Source organism: Chelonoidis abingdonii, chromosome 25 (genome assembly GCF_003597395.2).
Source record: "Chelonoidis abingdonii isolate Lonesome George chromosome 25, CheloAbing_2.0, whole genome shotgun sequence".
Classification (NCBI taxonomy): Eukaryota; Metazoa; Chordata; order Testudines; family Testudinidae; genus Chelonoidis; species Chelonoidis abingdonii.
Genome location: NC_133793.1, coordinates 11,315,803 through 11,337,610, shown reverse-complemented (window position 1 = coordinate 11,337,610; position 21,808 = coordinate 11,315,803). Strand labels below are relative to the sequence as shown.

Here is a 21,808-nt window from a genome sequence, read left to right as displayed (position 1 = left end):
ACCTTGGGTAAGTGTGTCCATGTATTTTCCATTACAGTGGGGTACTGTACTGCCATTGCTCTATACTGTACTCAGTTTCATGCAACTGAGCAATTCCCTCCTCATTTCCCTTGCTCATGACACAAGCACTCCTGGTGAGTAGGTGCAGCATCAACACAAGGAGCCAAGTACGCACGCATATGAGCGACATGCTAACTGCAACGGCTTCACATTGCCATCACTTCCACCAGCAAAAGTTTGCAATTCAGACATGGTCTAAGTTATAATTACTCCTGGTGACTAAGTGGGAATTGCAAGGCTGAATTTAGTCCAATAAAGTCTCAGTGACAGGACAGCAAATGTAGCTATTGTGCAGCAACAGTCAACCTTCAAGCCCTTTTATAAACAAAACTGAGTCTAATGAAACTTCCCCGGAGCTTCCAGCAAAAGTCAACTATACAACAGTGGGGGCGGGGAAAGGAGAGAGATCTAGGTTGGAAGGGACCTCAGGAGGTATCTAGTCCAGCCCCCTGCTCAAAGCAGAACCAATCCCCAGTCAGATTTTTACCCCAGTTCCCTAAATGGCCCCCTCAAGGACTGAACTCACAACCCTGGATTTAGCAGGCCAATGCTCCAACCACTGAGCTACTTTTGTGCAATTCTCTAGTGTTGACGGCAGTTATAACAACAATATAAAGGTACCTCTATTGGCACAGCTTTTTCCATATAGTTTCTAAGCCAATCTAGTTAAAATAGTACAAAAATTGAGCATAGACTAGCTCTTATAAATCATAATCAAGGAGGATGACAACACTGCTCATAGTAATGCTTCCCAGAGGGGAAGTGTTGATACCTGCTCCCAAACATAGGAGTATATTGATTACCCAGCACAGAGCTGCAAACTGTGGCTAGGTGCGGGCTTTAGAGAGGTACTGAGGATATCCTCCACAGAAAGCCTTCTCTTTGGCGTTATATAAAGGAAACCACTTTGACTTGAGAACTTGGTTGTTACGTACCTCCACTTTGAGATGGGTCATAGAGTTTCAAGCTGTAAAGGTAACTCATCATGATCACAAGCACTAGCTACTCTATGTGGGGACACACGTTCACACTCTAGATTCTGACTGTCATGTGAAACAGAACGGTGACTCTGAAAGTTTTGCTCTGTGATTCAGCCCTAGCAGAGTTCAAGAAGGGAGAATTGCATTACTCACTCCACACAAGCTTGACTTGTCCATTCAAAACCAACCAACGATACTGGGTGTTTTCCTTAAGAGCTTGTCAGCAACAACATACCTTACAGGGAGATTAGGTAAAAAAACAGGGATCTCACCCCAAGGTAAAGGTACTAATTTTTAAAAAGATTAGGAAACAATACTGGATTTATAAACATCCTTTTAGGGGAAAGATCAGTAGTGGGGAAAAGAGGGGGAAGTGATAACACACTGGACAGACTTTAACAAAGTTTCTCTGTTTAATTCTCTCTCTCTCACACACACACACACCACCACCACCACCACCCCGCCTTCCCCCCAATCATTGTTCACTTTAATTGAAGGATAAAGTTTTCACTGCATGCTAGACAGTCTGCAGGATTTTGTATACAGCTAGGAGATTCCACAGAAATGAATTAACTAAAAGACTCCCAGAATGCTGAGTACTTGTAAAAGTTGCCATGGTCTCTGGGAGTCTCAGGCTCAACCTCCAGCTTCCTCGAATGTGCTAGGAAAGCCATTTGACTTGATTTCCCATTACACTTTGCACAAACATTTGGAAAAGGTATTAGCTATGACTGACCAACCAATGTAAAGTGAGTGGTTGGAAAGGTGGGTAGTAAGTCTAAAAGGTCACAACAGTTAATGCAGCATGTGATCTCCTCCTCTTCTCCCAGATCACGAGAACGCTCAGCCCATCACCCTCTGTGGAAACAGAAAGAGTTTATACACAAGTCAAGTGGCATCCTGTTTAGATTTTGGATACTTTGACCACACTTTTCTGTGCTGGAAGCACACTAGGAGGTCACTGCGGTAAGCTAGTTACTGGTCACCTGCTTTCCTTGTGAACTTCCTATTAAATTTCCAGCTGGGAAACTCTTATTTCCTCGAGCAGTTTGCTGGCCTCGTATCCAGTGATTACTCAAAAACTCCAGCTTCTTCCTGATCTCAAAGTGAAAGGCAGGAGGAGTTGTGATCCAACAAGTTGAGGATAGCCATAGTCCCGCTGCTCTCTACTTAACACATACTGGATACCAGTGCTAGGTAGGCCATACATCTAAGAATTATGCTGGCCAGGTGGCTAGAGCACCAAGGCTGCTTGCAAATCCGTGTCACAATCCCAGCTAAAATGCTTACATGCCACTTCTGTGTATAGATGCCTGGGTGCCAAGTCCGTGGTTCTATGGCCATAAGCCTTTTTCTACTTAGAGAATGGGGATAAAGCTCAGAAATGCAATTCAGAATAAGAGCAGATGTTATGTGGAGTGATTCTGACATGTCTTCTTTCATTCTTCTCCAGCCATCATAGTTAAAATGTACTCAATATTTTTGATGGACAATAGACCACTCCTTCCTTATATTTTGAGATCCAGCCACATCTTGGCTAAGTTATGATAATTTCAAGGATTCATGACTATACTGTCGCTAGGCCACGGACTCTCCTCGGCAGAATCCAACCGCTCCTCAGAGCATTCTGAAATAACATTTACATCAAAAGCTGATGACAGAACAGCAGCAGGATACACTCCAGCAAAGGACCACACAAACAGCTAAGTGACAGCATGTTCCACTGACACTCAAGGTGTAGGGGGCCCATCTGTCACATTCGAGCTGCATTATTGGAGGGCACAACAAACTGGAATATGGAAATGTGTGTATAATTTTCAAAGAATGGAAAACTTAAAGGTAAACAACTTCTAACCCTCCCCCCCACCCTTTTACTCATTTAAAATCACCATCTCCTCTCTCAAAGAGCAAGAGCTGCCAGAAGCAAGATATGCAGAGTGAAACCAGGAGGTCATCTAGTTCCTCCTAATGCAAACCACGGGGATGAAGGGGAATAGTAAGAGAAAGAGCTGTACATTCTCTTTCCTTTTAAGACCAAAATATATTCATACACCAACACTCGGCTGGCAAAATACAGGAATAATTCCTGCAAAATAGTGCGAACATGCTAACCAGAGAGAGTTAGATCACCAGTTTATGGTAGGCACTTTACTGAGCACAAAGTATGTGAGCCCTGTCCTGAAGAGCTTAGAGTTGAATGCAGAAAAATAGCAAAACTAAAAACAGGCTCCTTTAGCAAAGCTGCATGACCTTTCTTGCAACCTTTAGGATAGTAAAGAGACTAGTATGGCCAGGCACTAGATATGCAGAAGTTATAAAGGCTAATAATTACTAGTGATGTTTATGGCTACAATCCTTTGTAAACTTCTAAACATAGTAAAAATGTAGCTTTAACCCTAGAAGTTAGTCAGCATAAATACAGCTTGTGGCCCAACAGCTAACAAGCCTGCTCTGCGTATCATTCTGAAGTACTTAAGATACCATCCCAACTAACTTTACTGTAGTCTGGTGCATCAAGGTGGCAAACTATCAGCTTGAGTTGAATGCCTCCCGCCCACTGCCTATGGTAACAGAGAGAAGAGTGGTGGGGAGAGCTTTCTACACAAACTAAAATCTTATTTCCTAGGTTTCCCCCCTTTTGCTGCAATGCCTTAGAAGGGGTCACCCCATGAAACATTTCAGCGTTTACTCTGCTAACTTTAAGTGCCTTCGTTATGCGTATACCTCAGAGAAAGAAGCTCGGCTATCCCTCATTCCTAAAGTTACTCAGAATTTGATATACTAAAGTTACACTCTTTTTGTAAGTTAATAAAACATGGCAAAACAGAACCAGACAATGCGAGAGAATCTTACCATCCTTCACTTACTTGGCTCTGACTAGGGAAATGGATAAAAGTGCTTTAGTTTAAACTTTTAAGGTAAAACCAACTTCCACATGGCACCTGCTCGATTTTAATTGACTAGACTAGGAACCCCTTGTTAAAATGCAAGACAAGTTAGGCATAAACAGTGTCTGCTTCTGATCATTTGAGGCACACACATTTGGAAGAGAAACCAATATTCCCCACCACAGTTTGACTCTTAAAAGGAACTGCAAATAGACTTGGCTAAACTCCAGCACTTGTAAAGAGTCAGAAATTCAGGGAGGAAGATACTTTTTCACCTACGTAACTCAAAACATCTCTAAACACTGAAATTTCCCAACTACAGCATAGTATTTTATATCCACAAACACAACGTTTAAAAGCTTCCTTCTGTAAGCGAAGTCTGTTTTACTACGAATCTCCACCAGCATGAAGCTAGCACATAATTACAGGTTTGATCTCCTTGTCTATTGCACAAATATGCCTTCTGAAACCATTCATGAATAAATATTTGACTAATACGGACACTGCTCCAAAAGGAACCATTCCAGTTTATCAACTTCATGGTTCAAGTTAATACAGGTCCCACTCTATATTTACCTAAGGAACTAGATAACACTTAAGGAGATGATCTAGCCACTCAGATTAATACAGTTTATAAAACTATTGAGGACTAACTTGGATGGTGAGTGTCCAGAGCACCATACAAGTGTAAGAGTGATTAGTAAGACACGGTGAGGGACCCTCACTGAGAACACTGCTGTACAGCCACCAGTCACTCCTTCCTCGCACAGTGAGGGACAAGTGTGCGGACAAATGCCTGAATTCTGACCAATGGAGACAACTGTTAAGGATAACAAATAATACTATTGTGATCATTTCCTGGCTTAGGCTCAGAACTTCCCCATGTATTTTAAACTGACAGAGTCGGTGTTTAGTGTCCTGCACACAGCAGTGGAAGTCAAGAGCTGCTGAGTCCAACACCACCTGACACCAAATCTTCTATATCCTTTGACAAGTCACTTAGCCTAAGGTTACCTCCTGGAGAAAATCTCAGAGTGAGGACGATCAATGCGTGTCAAGCACCTTGGAGATGGAAGAATGCTATAAATGCCAAATATGATGCAGGCCTGGCTTCCCAGTATTGCTTATGCATTGTGTTTGACTCATCTAGCTTCTGAAACAATGCAATGGCAATTGTTTACACTGTCAAGGCCATTCTACATAATTAAAGGAAACAGTCGAGATGAGATAACACTGTCTGAGATCAGGAGATCTGACTGACTATATCATTGCGAAAGTAACAGTGGGCTACAAAGTTGCCCATTCTCCAGATGTCACCATACAGGTTTTCCCAGTAATGTCCAGTATCCTCCCCTTCCTTCCACATAAGCCTTTCCTTGTCCTCTCACAGTGGAATCTAGCACCAACCACCACAATATTGGGTACCAATAGAATCAGACCAAAATATTAGCCAAAAAGGATTCACGGGAATAGTGCAATCCTTTCAGTCACAATCAAAAGTCACTCCTGAAGAGAGCGGACTTGGCAAAGGTTGCATATGAGGCTGAAGACAATTTCAGGGCTACTCACAGATCCTGCTGGCCAACGGAAGAAAAGATTTGAAGCACAGGAACTGCAGTGCTAACCCTGCTGCTGTGAACATACTTCTAAGACACTGGACTGGTCAGAGCTGTAGTGTTTGAATCCCCTCGCCTCTGCCCAATGCACCCTTTGGAGATTTTACACTTTGCTGCTACATGTCTGTGTGAGACAGCAACGCACAGAGATCACTTCCATTTGCATGTAGTGATTAATCTCCTGGGGAGCTTTGCATAACACTTTGATATGAAATACATTTTACTGTACTGTAGAGAGGATCCCCACCTTCAGATAGGTCCACAATGGACTTGCTTGGCGAGAGAGGACAGGAAGAGGTCAAGATGTTCCACGCTAATATGTATTGTACAAAGCAACACTATGCTCCTCGCTCTGTCGCCCCCCCAAGGAACTTCTGTATTGGAGATCCACAATAAACTGATAGAGGAATACAACTTTGGCATAGTCAAACTAACAGGCTTACTCTTAAGGTAAGTTGTTTGCTATGGCTGTTATATTTCATCTGCGGCACAGAATTTATTTAATAGGGATACACACAGGCAGGAATCAGGCCAGGTCTCTAGTGCAGTTTACATTTGGTATGCTAGAGTTTAGTCTTATTAGGCTCCCAACTAAACAGGCCGCACCCCTTGTTACATCAGCTGAGGGTGCTCTCTTGGTGAAGCTAGGAGGAGCAGAGGTGCAGCTCCAATGTTCTTCAAGCATAAACTGTTGCCAAGAGTCTTGGACTGCCTCCACATGCCGCAGGGCATCAGCAGCTGAGTGGCTTGCTCCTCCTGCAGCCACATGGTAGGGCCCAAAGACTCCCCTCAGAGAGGTCATAGCAGGGGTAGAGGTTATTCCTGTTCTGTAAAGAGAAATGATCCACACGCTGGGCAATTATTGACACTGGCCCTCGTGTTCTTACAGAGCCTGGGGAAAGGCAGGTCGCAGCCGTGCTATAAACAAAAAATCATTTTCACTTAAATGTTTATAAAATCTCTATTGTAAAATCAAAAACTTTGGCACTAAAAGCAAGCAGCCCTTTATAGGGACTTGCCTGCATTTGGGGATCTTTTTGGTTGCCATACAAAACATCTGCTTGCTTACTGGGTATTCATGTAAAGTGCCCATGACACTGGCAGACCAGACGCCAACTCATGCTAGAGCCCCAGGCCAATTCACCTGTATATTAGCATAGATCATAGTCACTGTTAAGTGTGTAAGTGTGTTTAACTGTCATGAAAACTAGCGGGATGTTATTTGCATTATTTTCACTTATCTGTAGTATAATAATGTAGTATACGGCATTATAATGTACTCGCAAACATTTATATTGTGTATACCACTAACTAAATAACCCACCAAACAAGAAAGAAGCCTTGTGGAATGCAAATGAAGAACTGTAACCAAAAAGAGCTAATTTCAAAGCAAATGGTCATTGTGTGTGATGACCAGAGGTCCAAGACTCAAAATGCATTCTTCGCTCTCGGTCATCAAAGGAAAAGCCCATGTGAATTATGACACTGTCAGCTTTTTTTCTGTGAGACGCTAGAAAGATGGATTCAAGGAAAGATCCTGCATCTCTGAACTGTTTGGACTCTTACAGGGAGGTGTATCAGATGTGAAATGGAGATCCCCACAGAATCTGAGAACCCTGAAAAGACTTTTGGGAAACTGGCAGCTAATTACATACTGCCACTATTTGCAATTACAAACGGTGATATCTCCTTTAACCTCCCAATAACTCATTTCCTTTTCTTAGCTAATAAACCTTTAGTTAGTTTACTACAGAATTGGCTACAGCATCTTTGATGTAAGATCTAGCGTACAAATTGCTCTGAGGCAAGTGACTGGTCTCTTGGGACTGGATGCAATATCAGTGTGATATGATTTTTGGTATAAGTGACCTTTTATCACAAAGTCCAGTTTGTCTGGGTGGCAAGGTAGTCTGGAGGGTCTAGGGGGGACAGTCTGTGACTCCATGATAAGACTGGTATAGTGTCCAAGAAGTTCACATTTGTCACTGGCTTGGTGAAATCTAATTATAGAGCACATCAATTTGGGGTGTTTGCTCAGAAGAAGCCCTCACAGTCATTAGCCACTCCAGACAGCGTGACAGTGCCGTTCTACTCAAACATCACTAAAAAACTGCCTTGCATGGGGGGTTCCATTTTATTGCATCACAACAGAACCAGCTCAGTTTAGAAGAAGAAAAAAAGGGGGAGGGGGGTTTTAATGTCCAAAGTCAATCTAGGTCTGTCTTTCTGAATCCTGCTTCTTCATCGCCTATAAGATATTTTGCTGACCAAGTTCTGTCTACAGTTACATCTTTGTAACTAAGAACAGAACCAGAAGTCAGTTGGGGTTGTCCTAATGGAGGACATAATTTCGCCATGAATCTAGAACTCCATTAAGTAATAAGTAATGCATTTAGTGCCAAGGGAAATACATGAGGACACACAGGGAGGATGTTGCATAAGAAGAGGGTATTTTAGTCATTCATTGGAGTAGAATTGCAATTTGAGTTTGTGGAATTTTGCAAAGCTGTGTTAAAATTTTGAGCTCTCACTCTAAGGGTAAGGAATTTCATGGTGCGGCTTGCAGGTTAAGCGGCTCTGTAAGGAAGCCTATGATCTGGGTCTTCAGTCAGTCAGTCAGCAAAAGCCAGCTTACAGCAAGCTGGGGTGAGTTATGCCTCTCTGCTTTACAGAGTCTGTTTTCTCTGTGTGTGTTTTTGGTTCTGGTATGTTAGGACTCTGGATTTTAAGAAATAAAGAAATTGCAATCTTCCAGAAAGAGTATTTATCTAATTTTAGTTTGCATGTTGTGAACATAACATAGCTCCTTGCGTCTTCCATGTTCCTGACAGCAGCATGTCCATTCCCAGCAGATAAATTTTCTCAACTCAAAAATCAGTGAACTAGGCTATACAACTCATTGGAAGAATAAGCCTCTCTGTGAGGATTAGACAAACTTGACTCCAGGCTCGGGGATGGTAGAGATAAGAAAATACAAATAGAGACACACTGCACACACCAGACTAGGTGAAACAATCCCATTACAGAGGGCACAAGCAGTTTGCTCAATATTTCAGAGAGAGAATGGGATTAACTTCATGGTCAGCATCATTTGACCCTCCTAATTGCAGAATTTCACTCCCAAAGCCCTCATGTCACTGATTCAGTGGGGGATTCCCCTCATCCAATATGAAGCTTGTGTAATTCATTAGTGTCAGCATTTTCAACTTAATTACATTCAGAGAGATATTTTCCTTTCCTCCCCAAAGCAAAATGTTACCTAGTCCCTGCAATACACTGGTACTTTAGCCCAATACAGCGTCTGTATTCCCTGCACCAAGGGACTGAGTGTCTACTTGCTTAATTAGCACTAATGGGAGTCTAAATCCCCCCATACTTTAGCATTCTCTCAGTTTGAAGGGAAGAACAATCACTTCCCATGCCGTGATATTTCCACTGCCCAGCACCTTAGATAAGCAGCTATTTAGATAAGCGCAGAGAGTAGAACATTCTGCACAGGTGCAGGGCAATGGAGGATCACATCCATATAATTTAAAAAAAAAATTCTAAACAGATCATTAAAAGTAGTGGAAAGTAGAGCCCTTTATGGGTAAGATTTTAGTGAGTTTCTTCATTTTGTATTTGGTACCATGGTATGGACAGAAGCTGGTGAGAAAAGACTGACAAAAGTTATGTCTTCAAACTGATTTTACACAGTTTCCAGAGGAAAGCCGTTATGGGGTTCACTGAATGTCAATAATTGTGGCTTCAGTGGGTCTTTAAGGATTCCCCCCAGAAGGGGGAAAAGGCTTGCCACATGCAAAGATAGCCAGTAACGTAAGCAGTTTCTGAAGGATTAAAAGGACAAACTTTACAAATCTGAAGAAGTCCCCTGGAATTCAAATTTAGTCTCAGAACCTGAATATCAAGAAAAGCTCCCTGACATCCCTGAAACAGACTCTCAAGGGGAGCTGAACCCACCTCATTGCTTGGAATTTAAAACCTAAACTGGACAACCCACTAAATAGTCTGTAAGAACGATCCCACATTTGCAGATACTAGCTGATCTAATTGGGCGTTATCCATCTGTAACTTCTATGATTCCACTAACCTTGCTTCGTGTATTAATGCATCTGGAAAGAAAAACAGTGAATGACAGGAAGCACGCCGCCCTAGCACAAAGAAAATGAAACAAAAAGCTCATTTCCATGCTTCTAATGCCCACAAAGTAAGGTTTATCTTCTTGCACTGTCAAATTCTTAGAAACGCACTGTAGAACGACCCCTCGTTATTGAAGTGTCTGACGATCAGACACTGCATTCGCTGAGGTTTCCATTAGACTGCCCTGTCAACATAATACACCTCCGTAAGAGGAACCTAACTATGCAGATGGGAGGAACTTCCTTGTCGGTGAAGTAGCATCTTCACTAAAGTTCGAGAGCAGTGGAGCATTGTACAGTGGAGAGGGATAGCTCAGTGGTTTGAGCATTGGCCTGCTAAACCCAGGGTTGTGAGTTCAATCCTTGAGGGGGACATTTGGGGATTTAGTTGGGGATTGGCCCTGCCTTGAGCAGGGGGTGGACAAGATGACCTTCTGATGTCCCTTCCAACCCTAATAATCTATGATTCAATAATAACACTTACTGTAAAGCTCTCAGTTCTGATCCCACTGTCTTGTTCAACAAGCAGCCAAAAAAAAAGGATAGCACAGACTGTGTTTACTCTTCCTTTAAGCCACTCCTAAGGCAATGGCATAGAGGAAGTCTCTTTCACTTTTATATGAACACCTTGAAACAAACACACAAGGTAACGTTTATTGCTGCTATTAAAACATTTATCAAATTAGAGGAACCTTCAGAGAAAATAATAAACACATCCCAAGCTCCCTCTGTGTAAGGTAACCCGCCCTTTGTGAATCAGATTACTGCAAACTCATCTAATGGGGATCGCTCCCTAAGCTTCCAAACCCATTCTCCTTGCCAGCTGATGACTCACTGGAAGGCGAGCCTTGCAAATTAATCCCTTATTGCAGCCACAGCATAGAAGGAGAAGGGAAAAAAAACCCAACAAACAAAGCAAACGGTGCATGGGGCTGTTTCCTAGTCAGAGGGGGGTAACCACAGTGGAAATATAAAGGACTGAGCCTTGTTTTCTTTCTGCAAGATTTCTGTTCAGAATGTGCAGAAATTATTAAATTCCGCATTTCAAAGTGCAGGGAGGAGAAGGCTTTTGTTGTGGAGCACAACATGGATTATGCCTCCCTTGCTCTTTCGTCCCTATCCTCAAGCAATTATAACCTGCTTTCAAGCCAGACTCAAGATTTAAAACTGGTTCGCAGCCAGTAAAATTCAGCATTCGTTGCCACCATTGTTTGGCTGCAACTTGACTGCAGGTTTTGTTGGTTTGGATTTATTTTTTTAAATCATGCTCCAGTTTCAGCTAAACTACCTATTCATGGAAGATGCAACCAGGCAGATCTACAAGTAAGGGCCCTGATATTGTTGTCTGATCCATACAGGCACCAATGCATCATCCCAGTGAAATCAATGGATGCTATGCAGGGTTAGGGTCTGCCTGCATGGATCAAATTCCGGAACTGGGGCCAAAGTTACCAGCTTTTCTATACTAAATCCCTGGTTTTTCAGGAATTGCTATAGTCTTTTAGTAAACAGATTCTGAATGGAGACTGTCTGTGACTTTACTTCTCACGACAAGGAACACAATCAGAAAAACAGCTTTAGGAGACAGATATTAGGCAAACCTTCACTTCATTCAGCAGCTATTTTACAAAGCAAAGAGATGAGTCTGACTCACTGACAAGCCACTAACGGTAAAAGTAAAACCTTTCATTACAACTGAAAAAAAAAAAAAATCAGGCAAAAAACCAGTGTTTTCTCCCCAATAAAATATACCCATTCCATTTCCACAGCCTACAAACTGCAAATTAAGTAACATCTGCCCTCTAGTGGTCCAACTGCACAGCTACCAGCTATAAAATGCACTCAAATACACAACAGAAAATTTCTGTACACCTAGCAAGTTAGCCTTGAGCATATTTGCAGAGACAACCACTGAATAGATGTCACAGGCTTTAATCTAACTGCTCAGGTGTCATTACACACATCAGAGCCAAGTCATGTACGAACACTAGATTACAAGAACGAACAGAAAACAAACTGGCACCACAAGATGCTCAAGTAACTAGATCATAATATGTCACACTTAATAATTCTGGGCTGTAAGTACTAAGGGGAAGGCCAGGTGACCAGAAACAAGGATTCTTAAACTCTTTCATAGTGTAGATTACATCTTGAGTCCAGTTAGCCACTTCCTCTCCCATTCACAGACACACGACCACCACATGGCAGTTGCAGCAATCGCTTAGCTAGAAAAGAGCATTTGTGAATGAGATAAGTGTTTAGCTCAGCGGCTCCCAAACCAGGGGCTGTGACCTCAAGCGTGACCATACCATCAACAAACAGGGTCATGAACCTGACTGAAGATACAAACCGTCAGGACCTGCTCTACAATACGGCATCCTCTGTACATGCCACCTGGCACACAATGCGCGCAAGGTCATGACGCAGGGAGGGTGCCGTTTTGTCTGGCACGTATTCCTGTTAGGGCTCGCACAGCACTGCCTCCAGCTCAGCCTCCAGCAGTGAGCGTAGTGATATAATAAGGAGGTTGAGGGGATCAGTAAGTCTGACAATGGGATCATGCAGGCAAAGCTTGGGAAGCGCTATTTCAGAAAGGACTGATCAGTCTCCTTTTGCTCTTCAATTCATTTCTACCTCCTTCTTGTAATTCACCCTTCCCTGGAGTGGATGGGGAAGGTCTTGTGATTAAGGCACTGGCCTAGGACTCAGGACATCTGAATTCTGTTCCTAGCTCTGTCAGACTCCTCTGGGCAAGTCACTAAATCTCCGTGCCTCGGTTTCCCCTCTACAAGATGAGGATAGCAGTAATGATTTACCACCCGGGGTACTGCAAGTATCCATTCAGTAATGCTTCAGATGTTTTGCTGTTATTGTGAGGAGTGCCATGGAAAAGCAGATATGTCGAATGCCTCTTGCTGATCCCTTCCCCCCTCTCCCCTACAACTTGTCCGCTTTCCTGCACACGCAGCCCAGCTTCTGGGTTCCCTTCTCCCCTGGAACATGCTGTGCAGGTTCCTGTTTGTCCTCCCCCTACCCCCTTGCACATGCTACCTGGTCTCCTGCTCCTCTGGGACACTGTTTACTATTCTACTATTCCTACTGGTCTCCACTGCAGAGCTAACTCAGGGCTTGGCTACACTCTGGAACTTCGAAGCGCTACCGCGGCAGCGCTTTGAAGTGCGAGTGTGGTCGCAGCACCAGCGCTGGGAGAGAGCTCTCCCAGCGCTGCACGTACTCCAGTTCCCCGTGGGGCGCTGCGGCACTATTTACACTGGTGTTTTACAGCACTGTATCTTGCAGCGCTCAGGGATGTGTTTTTTTCACACCCCTGAGCCAGAAAGTTGCAGCGCTGTAAAGCGCCAGTGTAGCCAAGGCCTTAGGCTCTTACTTGGGTGTTGCTCCTATCCCAGCTCCCATTCACACTTAAAACCCTCTCACCCAACGATGGTGGTGCTTTCAATCCAGACTAGCTGGGGGTCTAGATTACAACCCACTTTGCAGAGAGGACACAGGCAATACCACTTGAGTGTTGATAGTCCTCCAGTGCCTTCCCACAATCTCCCACCTACCTGAAAGGACATACAAGTTCCTCCACAATTCACTGGGAAAGAATCAGAGGGGTTCAGCTTACCTGCATCACCAAGAACCATGAGAAATGACCCAAGAAGTTCTAGCAACACACTGGAGAGTGCAGCACCAGTGAGGACAGAGTGACTTGAGTCTTGTTTTCCCACGTCCACTTACAACCGAGCTAGGCTAACCGTGGTGCTGATCACTTAAGGTCCTCTCTGCAGCGAAGACACATCCACACAAGCCAGGACAACTTCCAGGGTAAATGTGAAATTCTGCCAAGCTAGTGCATTCAGATTCAGGGAGAGGGGAGAAATGGACAAACCCAATCCACTAAAGATAGCCTCTAAGGGGAGCCCTGTGCAGTCCTCAACTGAGACAACAGACAAACCGCAGCACTTCAAGTTGAGATGAGAGGAATGTAAAAGCCTCAGTAATCATTAACCTGCTTTACACCTCAGTTCCCTTTCTGTAATTTTCAGTATCTCACAGGAGTGTTGCAAGGATGACAAACAAAAGCACTCTGATACTACGGAGGAGGGTCAGATAAATACCTAGATAGGAGTCCACAAAGGATCCAGGACCCTCTTTAGTAATAAACTTTAAAGCCTAATGCCTTGAGACAGGCCAAAAGGTCACTGAATACAGTTGGATTTAATCACTCAAATGAGTATATAATTGCTTTTTAGAGAGAGATTAATAAGAAACCCTTTATTGTAGTCCAGCAACAAAAGCATCGCCTCCCATTTTCAAGGTAGTTTAGAGGACATGCTTTCTGAAGCAAAGTAGAAGCTGCCTGAATTAGACAGAAGTACTCCCTACCCCGAGAGGCGATCAATGATTTTAAAATCTGTCAGTGTCATGAACATTGATTATTCTTCCTTAGGCACAGACAGACCAGTAAGAGTTTTACAGCTCCAAGGAGAGTGCCAGGTGCCTTCTACAGGTTGCTTGTTATGCTGAAAAGTATTCAAGGGGCTAAAACCAGCTTCAGAAGTCAGGACCAGGGTTATACTGCAATGTGCTCTCAAGAAACGGTGATAAGGAGATGACAACAGGGGCGATATAATCAGGGCCGTCCCTAGCTATTTTGGTGCCCTATGCAGTCCTCTTGTGCGCACGGGTGGGGCTGGTATGTGTGGAGCCCCAACCCCAAACCTCTGCAGGAGGGCTGTGTGGAGCCCCGCCCCAGGCCTCCAAACAAGACGGGGGCTGGCCACTTCCTGCAGGAAGTGGAGTGACCTGGCCCTAGCCCGCTCTGACCCCCAGGCTTGGGGCGAGAGGGGAACCGCACCCCAGCATTCACTGGGGGTGCGGCTGGGGCCAGGTCGCTCTACTTACCGGGTGTGAGTGGTGAGTGCAGGCCCAACCGTTTCTGGAGTCCTCAGGGGACTGGGGGTGGGGAAGAGCCAGAGTAGGGGCTGGAGCAGCACGCAGCTGCGCAGGTATCATAAGCATAACTCCCAATTCTGAACCTTAGCGTCCAAAATGTGGGTGCCTAGCATGAAACCTCCAAGCTTAATTACCAGCTAGGATTTGATATCGCTGCCACCAGACAGGAATTACAGCGTCTGCCTCACTCTGGTCTCCCCAAACCCTTCCCTGGGGGACCCCAAGACTCAGATGCCCTGAGTCTTACCACAAAGGGAAATAATCCCCCTCCCCTTATCTTCGCTTTACTTCCTCCCCCAGGCTTCCCCTCCGTGGGTTATCCTGGAAGATTACTGTACTTAAACTCCTTGAATTACAAAACAGAGAGGACAATTTACCTTCCCCTCTTCCTTTTCCCTCCCACCGATTCCCTGGTGAGCTGCAGGCTCAATCCCCTTGAGTCCCCACTAGAAAAAAAAATCCAACAGGTCTTAAAAGAAAGCTTTATATAAAAGAAAGGAAAAAGACATAAAAATGTTCTCTATATAAGATAACAATATACAGGGTCAATTGCTTAAAAGAAAAATATGAATAAAACAGCCTTATTCAAAAAGAAATACATTTTAAAACATTTTTCGGGCAAAAAACTAAAAACCCAACAGTAATCAAAACAATATAAAAACCTGTTGTCTTCTACCTTTTGTACTTACACTTGGAAACAGAAGATTAAAAAAGCCTGGAGATAGAAATCCCTCTCATAGCTGAGAGAGCACAGACAAAAAACAAACACACACCCAAAAACTTCCCTCCCTGAGCTTTGAAAAATCCGGTTTCCTGATTGGTCCTCTGGTCAGGTGTGTGGTTCCCTTTGTTAACCCTTTACAGGTAAAAGAAACATTAACCCTTAGCTATCTGTTTATGACAGCAGGGCAGCAGGAAATTTGGTGCCCCAAATTTCCTGGTACCCTAGGCAGCTGCATGCTTTGCGTATGGGTAAGGACAGCCCTGAATATAACTAAGAACAGTTAGAAACCAAGCAGAGTTCCTCACTGTGGATCGGCACTAACTCCGCAGCATGCTGGCGCCCATAACGCAGCTTTGTTCAGCTGATGCTCTTCACAAAGCACCAGGGCAGTAACGCTAAGGAGAGACAAAGTTCAGTTTACTTAAAAAGAAAACAGCCAGGTCTGCATGAGTTTCGCCTCAGCCACAGTTGTGGGCCATTTAAGCACAGAGTTGTTGTGCAAAACAGCCTTTAGGAAATCAGGGAAGATGACTATTCTTTTAAAAAAGTGGTACAAGATAATTCCACTTATCCAAAGCTCCCACTTACCCTGCATCCAAACAGAGATTACTCCCCCACATACGACTCGCCTAACTTAGTTAACTTCCCCCATCTAAACCCTCCAGACAGGGTGGCAGTGGAACTGGAAGCCATCCAAGGAAAAAGGCAGACTTCAAAATAGAATTCAAATCTTCTGACGCCCACAATGACCTTCGCTACCGTATACCTTGTTCAAGCAAAACTAAAGGTCAGTGCCAGTATGTCCACAGCTTAGCCACTAAACCATGAAATAGCAAGTTTGACTTGCACTTTCTCCAACACAGAACCATCTGTACAAACTGCTTTTTGCAGACCTGGCTATGTGCTCTAACCGCTTTATCAGTCACTGGACATGGGGTACTGCAAAGTTACCAAGTCTCTAAATACTCAGCACCTAACTTTGCAATTCCAGACCTGGAAAGAAAAGAAGCCAGAGTCCATACTTCAACTTGGGATTCCTTTTATTGCTGGATCAACTGACTGGTGCACAACTGATCTGATACATTTGCAAACGTGGCAAGTAGCGACCCCTTTACTGTTTCTCATCTAGCTGCCCGGAGCACACAGCCAAGACTCAGTAAACAATTGCACTAAGAACTGGAATACCCATTGCAAATTTAAGAATACAAACAAAAAGCCGCCAGGTTAATACATCCCATGGTACTTTGTTAACCTGACAAGTGTAGTCAATTTAACAATTTATGATAACGCTTCCAAGTGTTCTCTACTGTATTTTATTAAAAGGTCGTGATATTCTCCTCATTGGCTGCTTGCCATTCTTAAGGAAATTGGTGGGGAAAGTGGGTAACAGCTATGAAATTTACCACTGAAGTATTCTAACATTCTGATGGTTTGTCGGTTAATTTGCTTTACAGATCAAAACAGGAGACCATTCACAACAGTGGCAGGACATCTCCAGAGCTTTAGTCTAAAACTCAGAAGTGCATCTTCAGCTCTTTTGCACAGAAGCACGCGAAAGCTTTCAGACAGGTTTCCTCTAGATGTCCGTGCACAATTAGTAAAGGTCTATTCTTACATCTACCTATAGGCAGCTGACTTCTAGTTAGACTTTTAACCTTCAGAAGGGGATTCCCCACCTGAATGCTGTCTAATACAGAAGTAACACTAAAGCAAGTTCAAGGAACCGCTGGTTTCCAAATCAGAAGCAGTCTGTTCATCCGAGTCCCCCGGCAAACGCAGAGGGTGGAGATCAATGCACAGTGCTGTCCTCGCCCCACCATTTATTTCCATTTTAAAGTGTAATAAGTTCATGTGAAAATAAGTGTGGGTGGCGAAAGGAGCCAGATGGATGGCCCTGGAGATGGAGGTCCTCAGTGTTTCTGGAGATCAGGTGACAACAAGCAGCAGAAGGGCAAGTACATCCCTAGCACAATGTCCTGCTCAAAGTGCTTCAACCCTGAACCTGCAGTGACCATCGCTGGAGCAAAGAGGAGAATACCGTCTACATGCCCAATTAAATCCTTAGACTTTCTGCGCAAGAAGGTGTCAGTTAGTGCCACTTTTCTCTGTGGTTCTTGTGGACTCCTCTCCCCGCCAAATACTGGATTGACACGTCCACCTCATTTCATATAAGACCCCAGTCATCAGGTAGTACCTGTAGTCACTACTGACCTGGACTGGATTCACACTGGCAAACTATCAGTCAAGTGTTATATCCTATAAACCACTCCTTCCTCCTCTTTTTTTTAACAGCTGCTACCACAAATGGCTTCATAAACCCATCTGAATTTTCCTTTATGTGAAGGTATATACACAAAGGAACAGCAAGAAAAGCATTGGCAGCTGCATTTAAAGTGGGGGCAGAAAACATATTCCTATTTGCTATGTTTACCAATTTTGGTTCTTTTAGAACAGACTTTACCTGTCCAGAGTGTTCTGTTCTATCCTACCAATCACCTGCTTTACCTGGCAACATCAAGCCTGGCAGGTGATGTTTAAAATAAGAAGCAGTGAGAAATCCCAGCGGGAAGATAACATCCATACACATACACCCCACCTCGCAACTGATGACTAGAGCATATTGAAGTAAATGTTATTTTTAGCTATCTGCAGCAGAGGCTGCGGGAACATGACTGAAGCATCTGATAGAACGAAGTCATATCATTCTGGCCACAGTGTGTCTTTTTCACAGAGATTATTTAGCTGAAAGACAGGGTGGGTGCTGTAACAAACGGTGATTAAAAACAGTCCTCCTGGCAATCTAGTACTGAAAAACCTCATAATACTCCTTTAATCTCAGCTTCCCTGCAGATGGGACAGTTATTAGATATTGTGGACCAGTGTTTGTGTATTCAGAGGACGACAGCTTTTCCAAACACCCCTTAAACAGATTCAAAAATACCACCATCCATATATATGGAATAATTATATACCTTACTTACATGCTGCTTTTCACGTGAGGCTCTCAAGGCACTTCAAAGTATTATCCCCATTTGTGCAGGTGAAGACAGAGGAATGAAGTAACTTGCCCAACACAACACAGGAAACCAGTGGCAGAACTAGGAACTAGACGTGGGTATCCTGACTACTAGCCTCATCCTCTCACCAGATTATAGTGCCTCCCAGGGAGTTTAAATTCCGAAAAGTAATAGAAGAGATTTACTGTACTAGTTTCCTAACTTGAGGCCATCTAGCCCAGAAGCTACAAAGGAGTCTCAAACAGATTACCCATTGGCTTGCACGGAGGAGACGGAGAGCCACTGACTACTGTGGCTGCCCCAAGCACATCTTAAAAGATGGGAGCAGTTGGAAAGAGTGACATGTCAGGAACTGAAGGGGGTTGGGGGGAGGCAATCCTAAATAAAAAAATAGGACAGAACAGAAGTTTCCTCTGCAATATCTTCAGTGCCACCTCTGAGAAAGCAAGAAGACTTCTTGGAAGAAGCTTGTAGGTATTGAAGAGTCTACCCTACCCAGCATGCATTTCTGCTCGATTAACAACAGCACAACATGACAGCATCCTAGCATGCCTCACCAATTCTGAGCACAAGATTATAGCCTGGATGGCTGGTTCACAGCCTGGACGGCTGGTAGCAATAAAATCCTTAATCAAGATCTAGCAAACCTTTCAAGCACAGCAATTCCATCAGCATCCTCTGCTCTCAGGACAGGAGTGCTACCAAAAAGGTCCTCCCAATAACTGCCAAATAAATTCCTAGTCTCAGAAAGAAGCAAAAATTCTGACATCAGAAAACCAAAGGTTTTCACAGGCAGCTGAAAGGATACAATGATGCCACCCACAAACACTTCCCCATGAAAAAAGGAGCAAATAAGCTCTGTGCAAGTGTTCAAACATGGTTCGTTCAAGTGCTATTGGAAAGCTAACTAGAGGTTTGTTTCCACATTATTTCATCCCAGCACCACAGCAGAGTTTCCAAATAGCCATGGGCTTAAGGTGAGATTTCCGCTGCCAAAAAGAGAAACAGATACTTACACAACAATTTGCTTCGTAAGATCATGTCATGGAACTACACAGGTAAAATGCTAGATCTCAGTACTAGAAAAGACTCCTAAATTTTTTAAAAAAACGAACAAACACAGGATCCCAGACCAGTTAATTTAAGAGCATCCAAGAAACAATGTTATCTTTTGGGTGGGAGGGACTGGATGCTGATGTAGCGTGGGCTGGGAATAGAACAGCAGAAATATACTCTAAAAACAGAATACGGCTGCTAGCAAAACTTCACTCCCAATGTGTTGACAGGAAAGACCTGAGAAGGGAAAAAGTAAATTAGCTGACTGAGTATTCCAACAATATTTTCATTAACAGATCACTTGCATAGGTGGGATCTCTTCAAGGCCTTGCAAAGAAGCCTTGGCCCACCGTTTCCTGTTGTGTATCACTTGTTAGCATCCATTCTCCTGCCTCAGTCATGGAGTTAAACCTGGCAACTAGCAAGCTTCCCCCAACCCTGACACATGGAAAATGAATGCATGTATATGCTCTGACTCGGATTTAACATCACACTAGTCATACTGGTGCCTCAGACCTACCCAAAACCATGTTATTTCCATTCCTGCAGATTTTTCTTCCTCTTTGGTGGGTTTCACATCACCAGTTAGTAAGAGTACCAGGAGGCCTGTATGTTCCTTTCCCTCTAGACCTCAGTGGAAGAGCTGAGCTCAACACTAAAATTCCACTATAATTGTCTACAGGGGATGCATGCAATAGCCTTCACTGATGATCATAAATTAAAATCTAAAGGCAGCAGCAAATCTGTCATTTTTGATTAACCACGGCAGCCAGCCAAAAGGAGCTTCCATCCCTACCCACGCGAGGCTAGCGAAGCCAGGTGACAAAGGAATTAGGATTAATCATACAGTCCCAGTGGCCACTTGGGTGCATTGCAATGCTATTCAGAGCACACCATCATGTGCCAATACAGTCAAAACAAAAGCCAGCCATGCAGTATTGTGAAGGTGGTTAATATACGACTGGTTAAGGACAGGAATCGATCCAGTCACTAGGTTTTGAAAAAACAAAGGGAGCCAGCCTCAGCTCAGCTCGTCACACAGCTCCTCCAGTTAAAAGCTCAGCCTTACCTCCTCTCCAGTCAGTGCCAGGAATAGAACCCAGGAATCCTGAATTTAGTAGCACTTGGAGAATGAACCTCCTTAAAAGCAAGTAATTTAAAAAAAAATAATAATCAAAGACCCATCTGTTTATTCCACCTCTTACTGTTTCCAGCAACGTTAACAATATAAACCAGTAGGTTTAAACAGTCACAACAGGCTGAAACAAAACATAGCCAAGGTCCTTCTGAGCAGAAGTGCAAAATATAACCATTCTCGCACTTGTATAGCGGAGTGTTCAAATGCGGGGAGGTGGGTGATTCTACATGGCTCAGGAGAATGGTAATGAGATTTAGAGCTTTCCACATCCAGGTCACTAGAGCAGTCAAGGTCAAAAGTGAGCTAGATTGGTTCTAATCTGATGGCTGCTTGCTGGCCTCTGTAAAACGAGTTTGAGGTCTAAGTAAATTGCCAGTGGACAGATGACGGCTTTTGTGACATGGACACAAACCAGCTGCTGGTAGTCTCAGCAGAGAGGCTCAGGATTAACAGTCTGCTTAATTGCAGCCACCCCCAGAAGAGTCACTTCAGTGCCAGCTGAGGCATACTGGAGGGGTGACAGAAACTTGCACTGCTGCTGTCTGTGCTGTGGATAAACAGAAAGATTCCATCCACCCATGGCCATCGCTCCAGCATCTATTACCAGCACTAAAGTCATTTACTTAAAAAGTTGTCAGTTGCAGGTTAGTTTAACGTGGCCCAAAGCAATTTTTTTGGAGGAAAAGGGGAATAGCATGAAAAAAGCATTCATGTTAACACGCTATCACAGTGCACAGCAGTAACTTGTTACCAGGAATTTCATCATGAGCAGTTTCTATGCATATTCACTTTGGCACAGAAAGAAGGCTGTAACTGCTCCAGCCATTAGGGTCCAGCAGATCAGTTTTCCACAAAGTCCTAACTTGGCCTTCACACAAAGGTGCTGCCATTGTTGCACAAAGACAATGCCACTGTTGAACATCGCTCAATTCCCTAGTTAAGGGTGATATAATTTGTCTCTGTGAAGACGGCCCACGGGCAAAATTTGTGGTCACACAACTTTATTACTTCGCTTACGTCACAGCTCATTACAAACCGCAAGTGATCCAATAAATGGCTGGCATTTAAATGTAATTTAATTATAGAGACTTTTTAAAAAGGGACCCTTGTATATCCAGTGCCAAGCTGAGGATAATCTTTGCTATGACTTCATCTTAAGTGATACATCATTTAAAATGTTAGCTGGCAGCCAAGGAATGAATTAACACCATACTTCAGCGGGATATAA

General features: G+C 43.7%; 1 protein-coding gene across 4 annotated transcripts in view; it reads right to left on the bottom strand.

Moving 5' to 3' along the window:
* Positions 1-21,808, bottom strand: part of PHACTR4 (phosphatase and actin regulator 4) — a 126,835-nt gene that overhangs the window by 34,143 nt on the left and 70,884 nt on the right. For 2 of the 4 annotated variants that reach the window (XM_075060773.1, XM_075060774.1), the window contains exon 3: positions 20,512-20,582. The exons of the other annotated variants lie outside the window; for them this stretch is intronic. In XM_075060773.1, the coding sequence (XP_074916874.1) occupies positions 20,512-20,582 (71 nt within the window). The remainder of the gene's footprint in view (positions 1-20,511; positions 20,583-21,808) is intronic. 4 annotated transcript variants of the gene reach the window in all.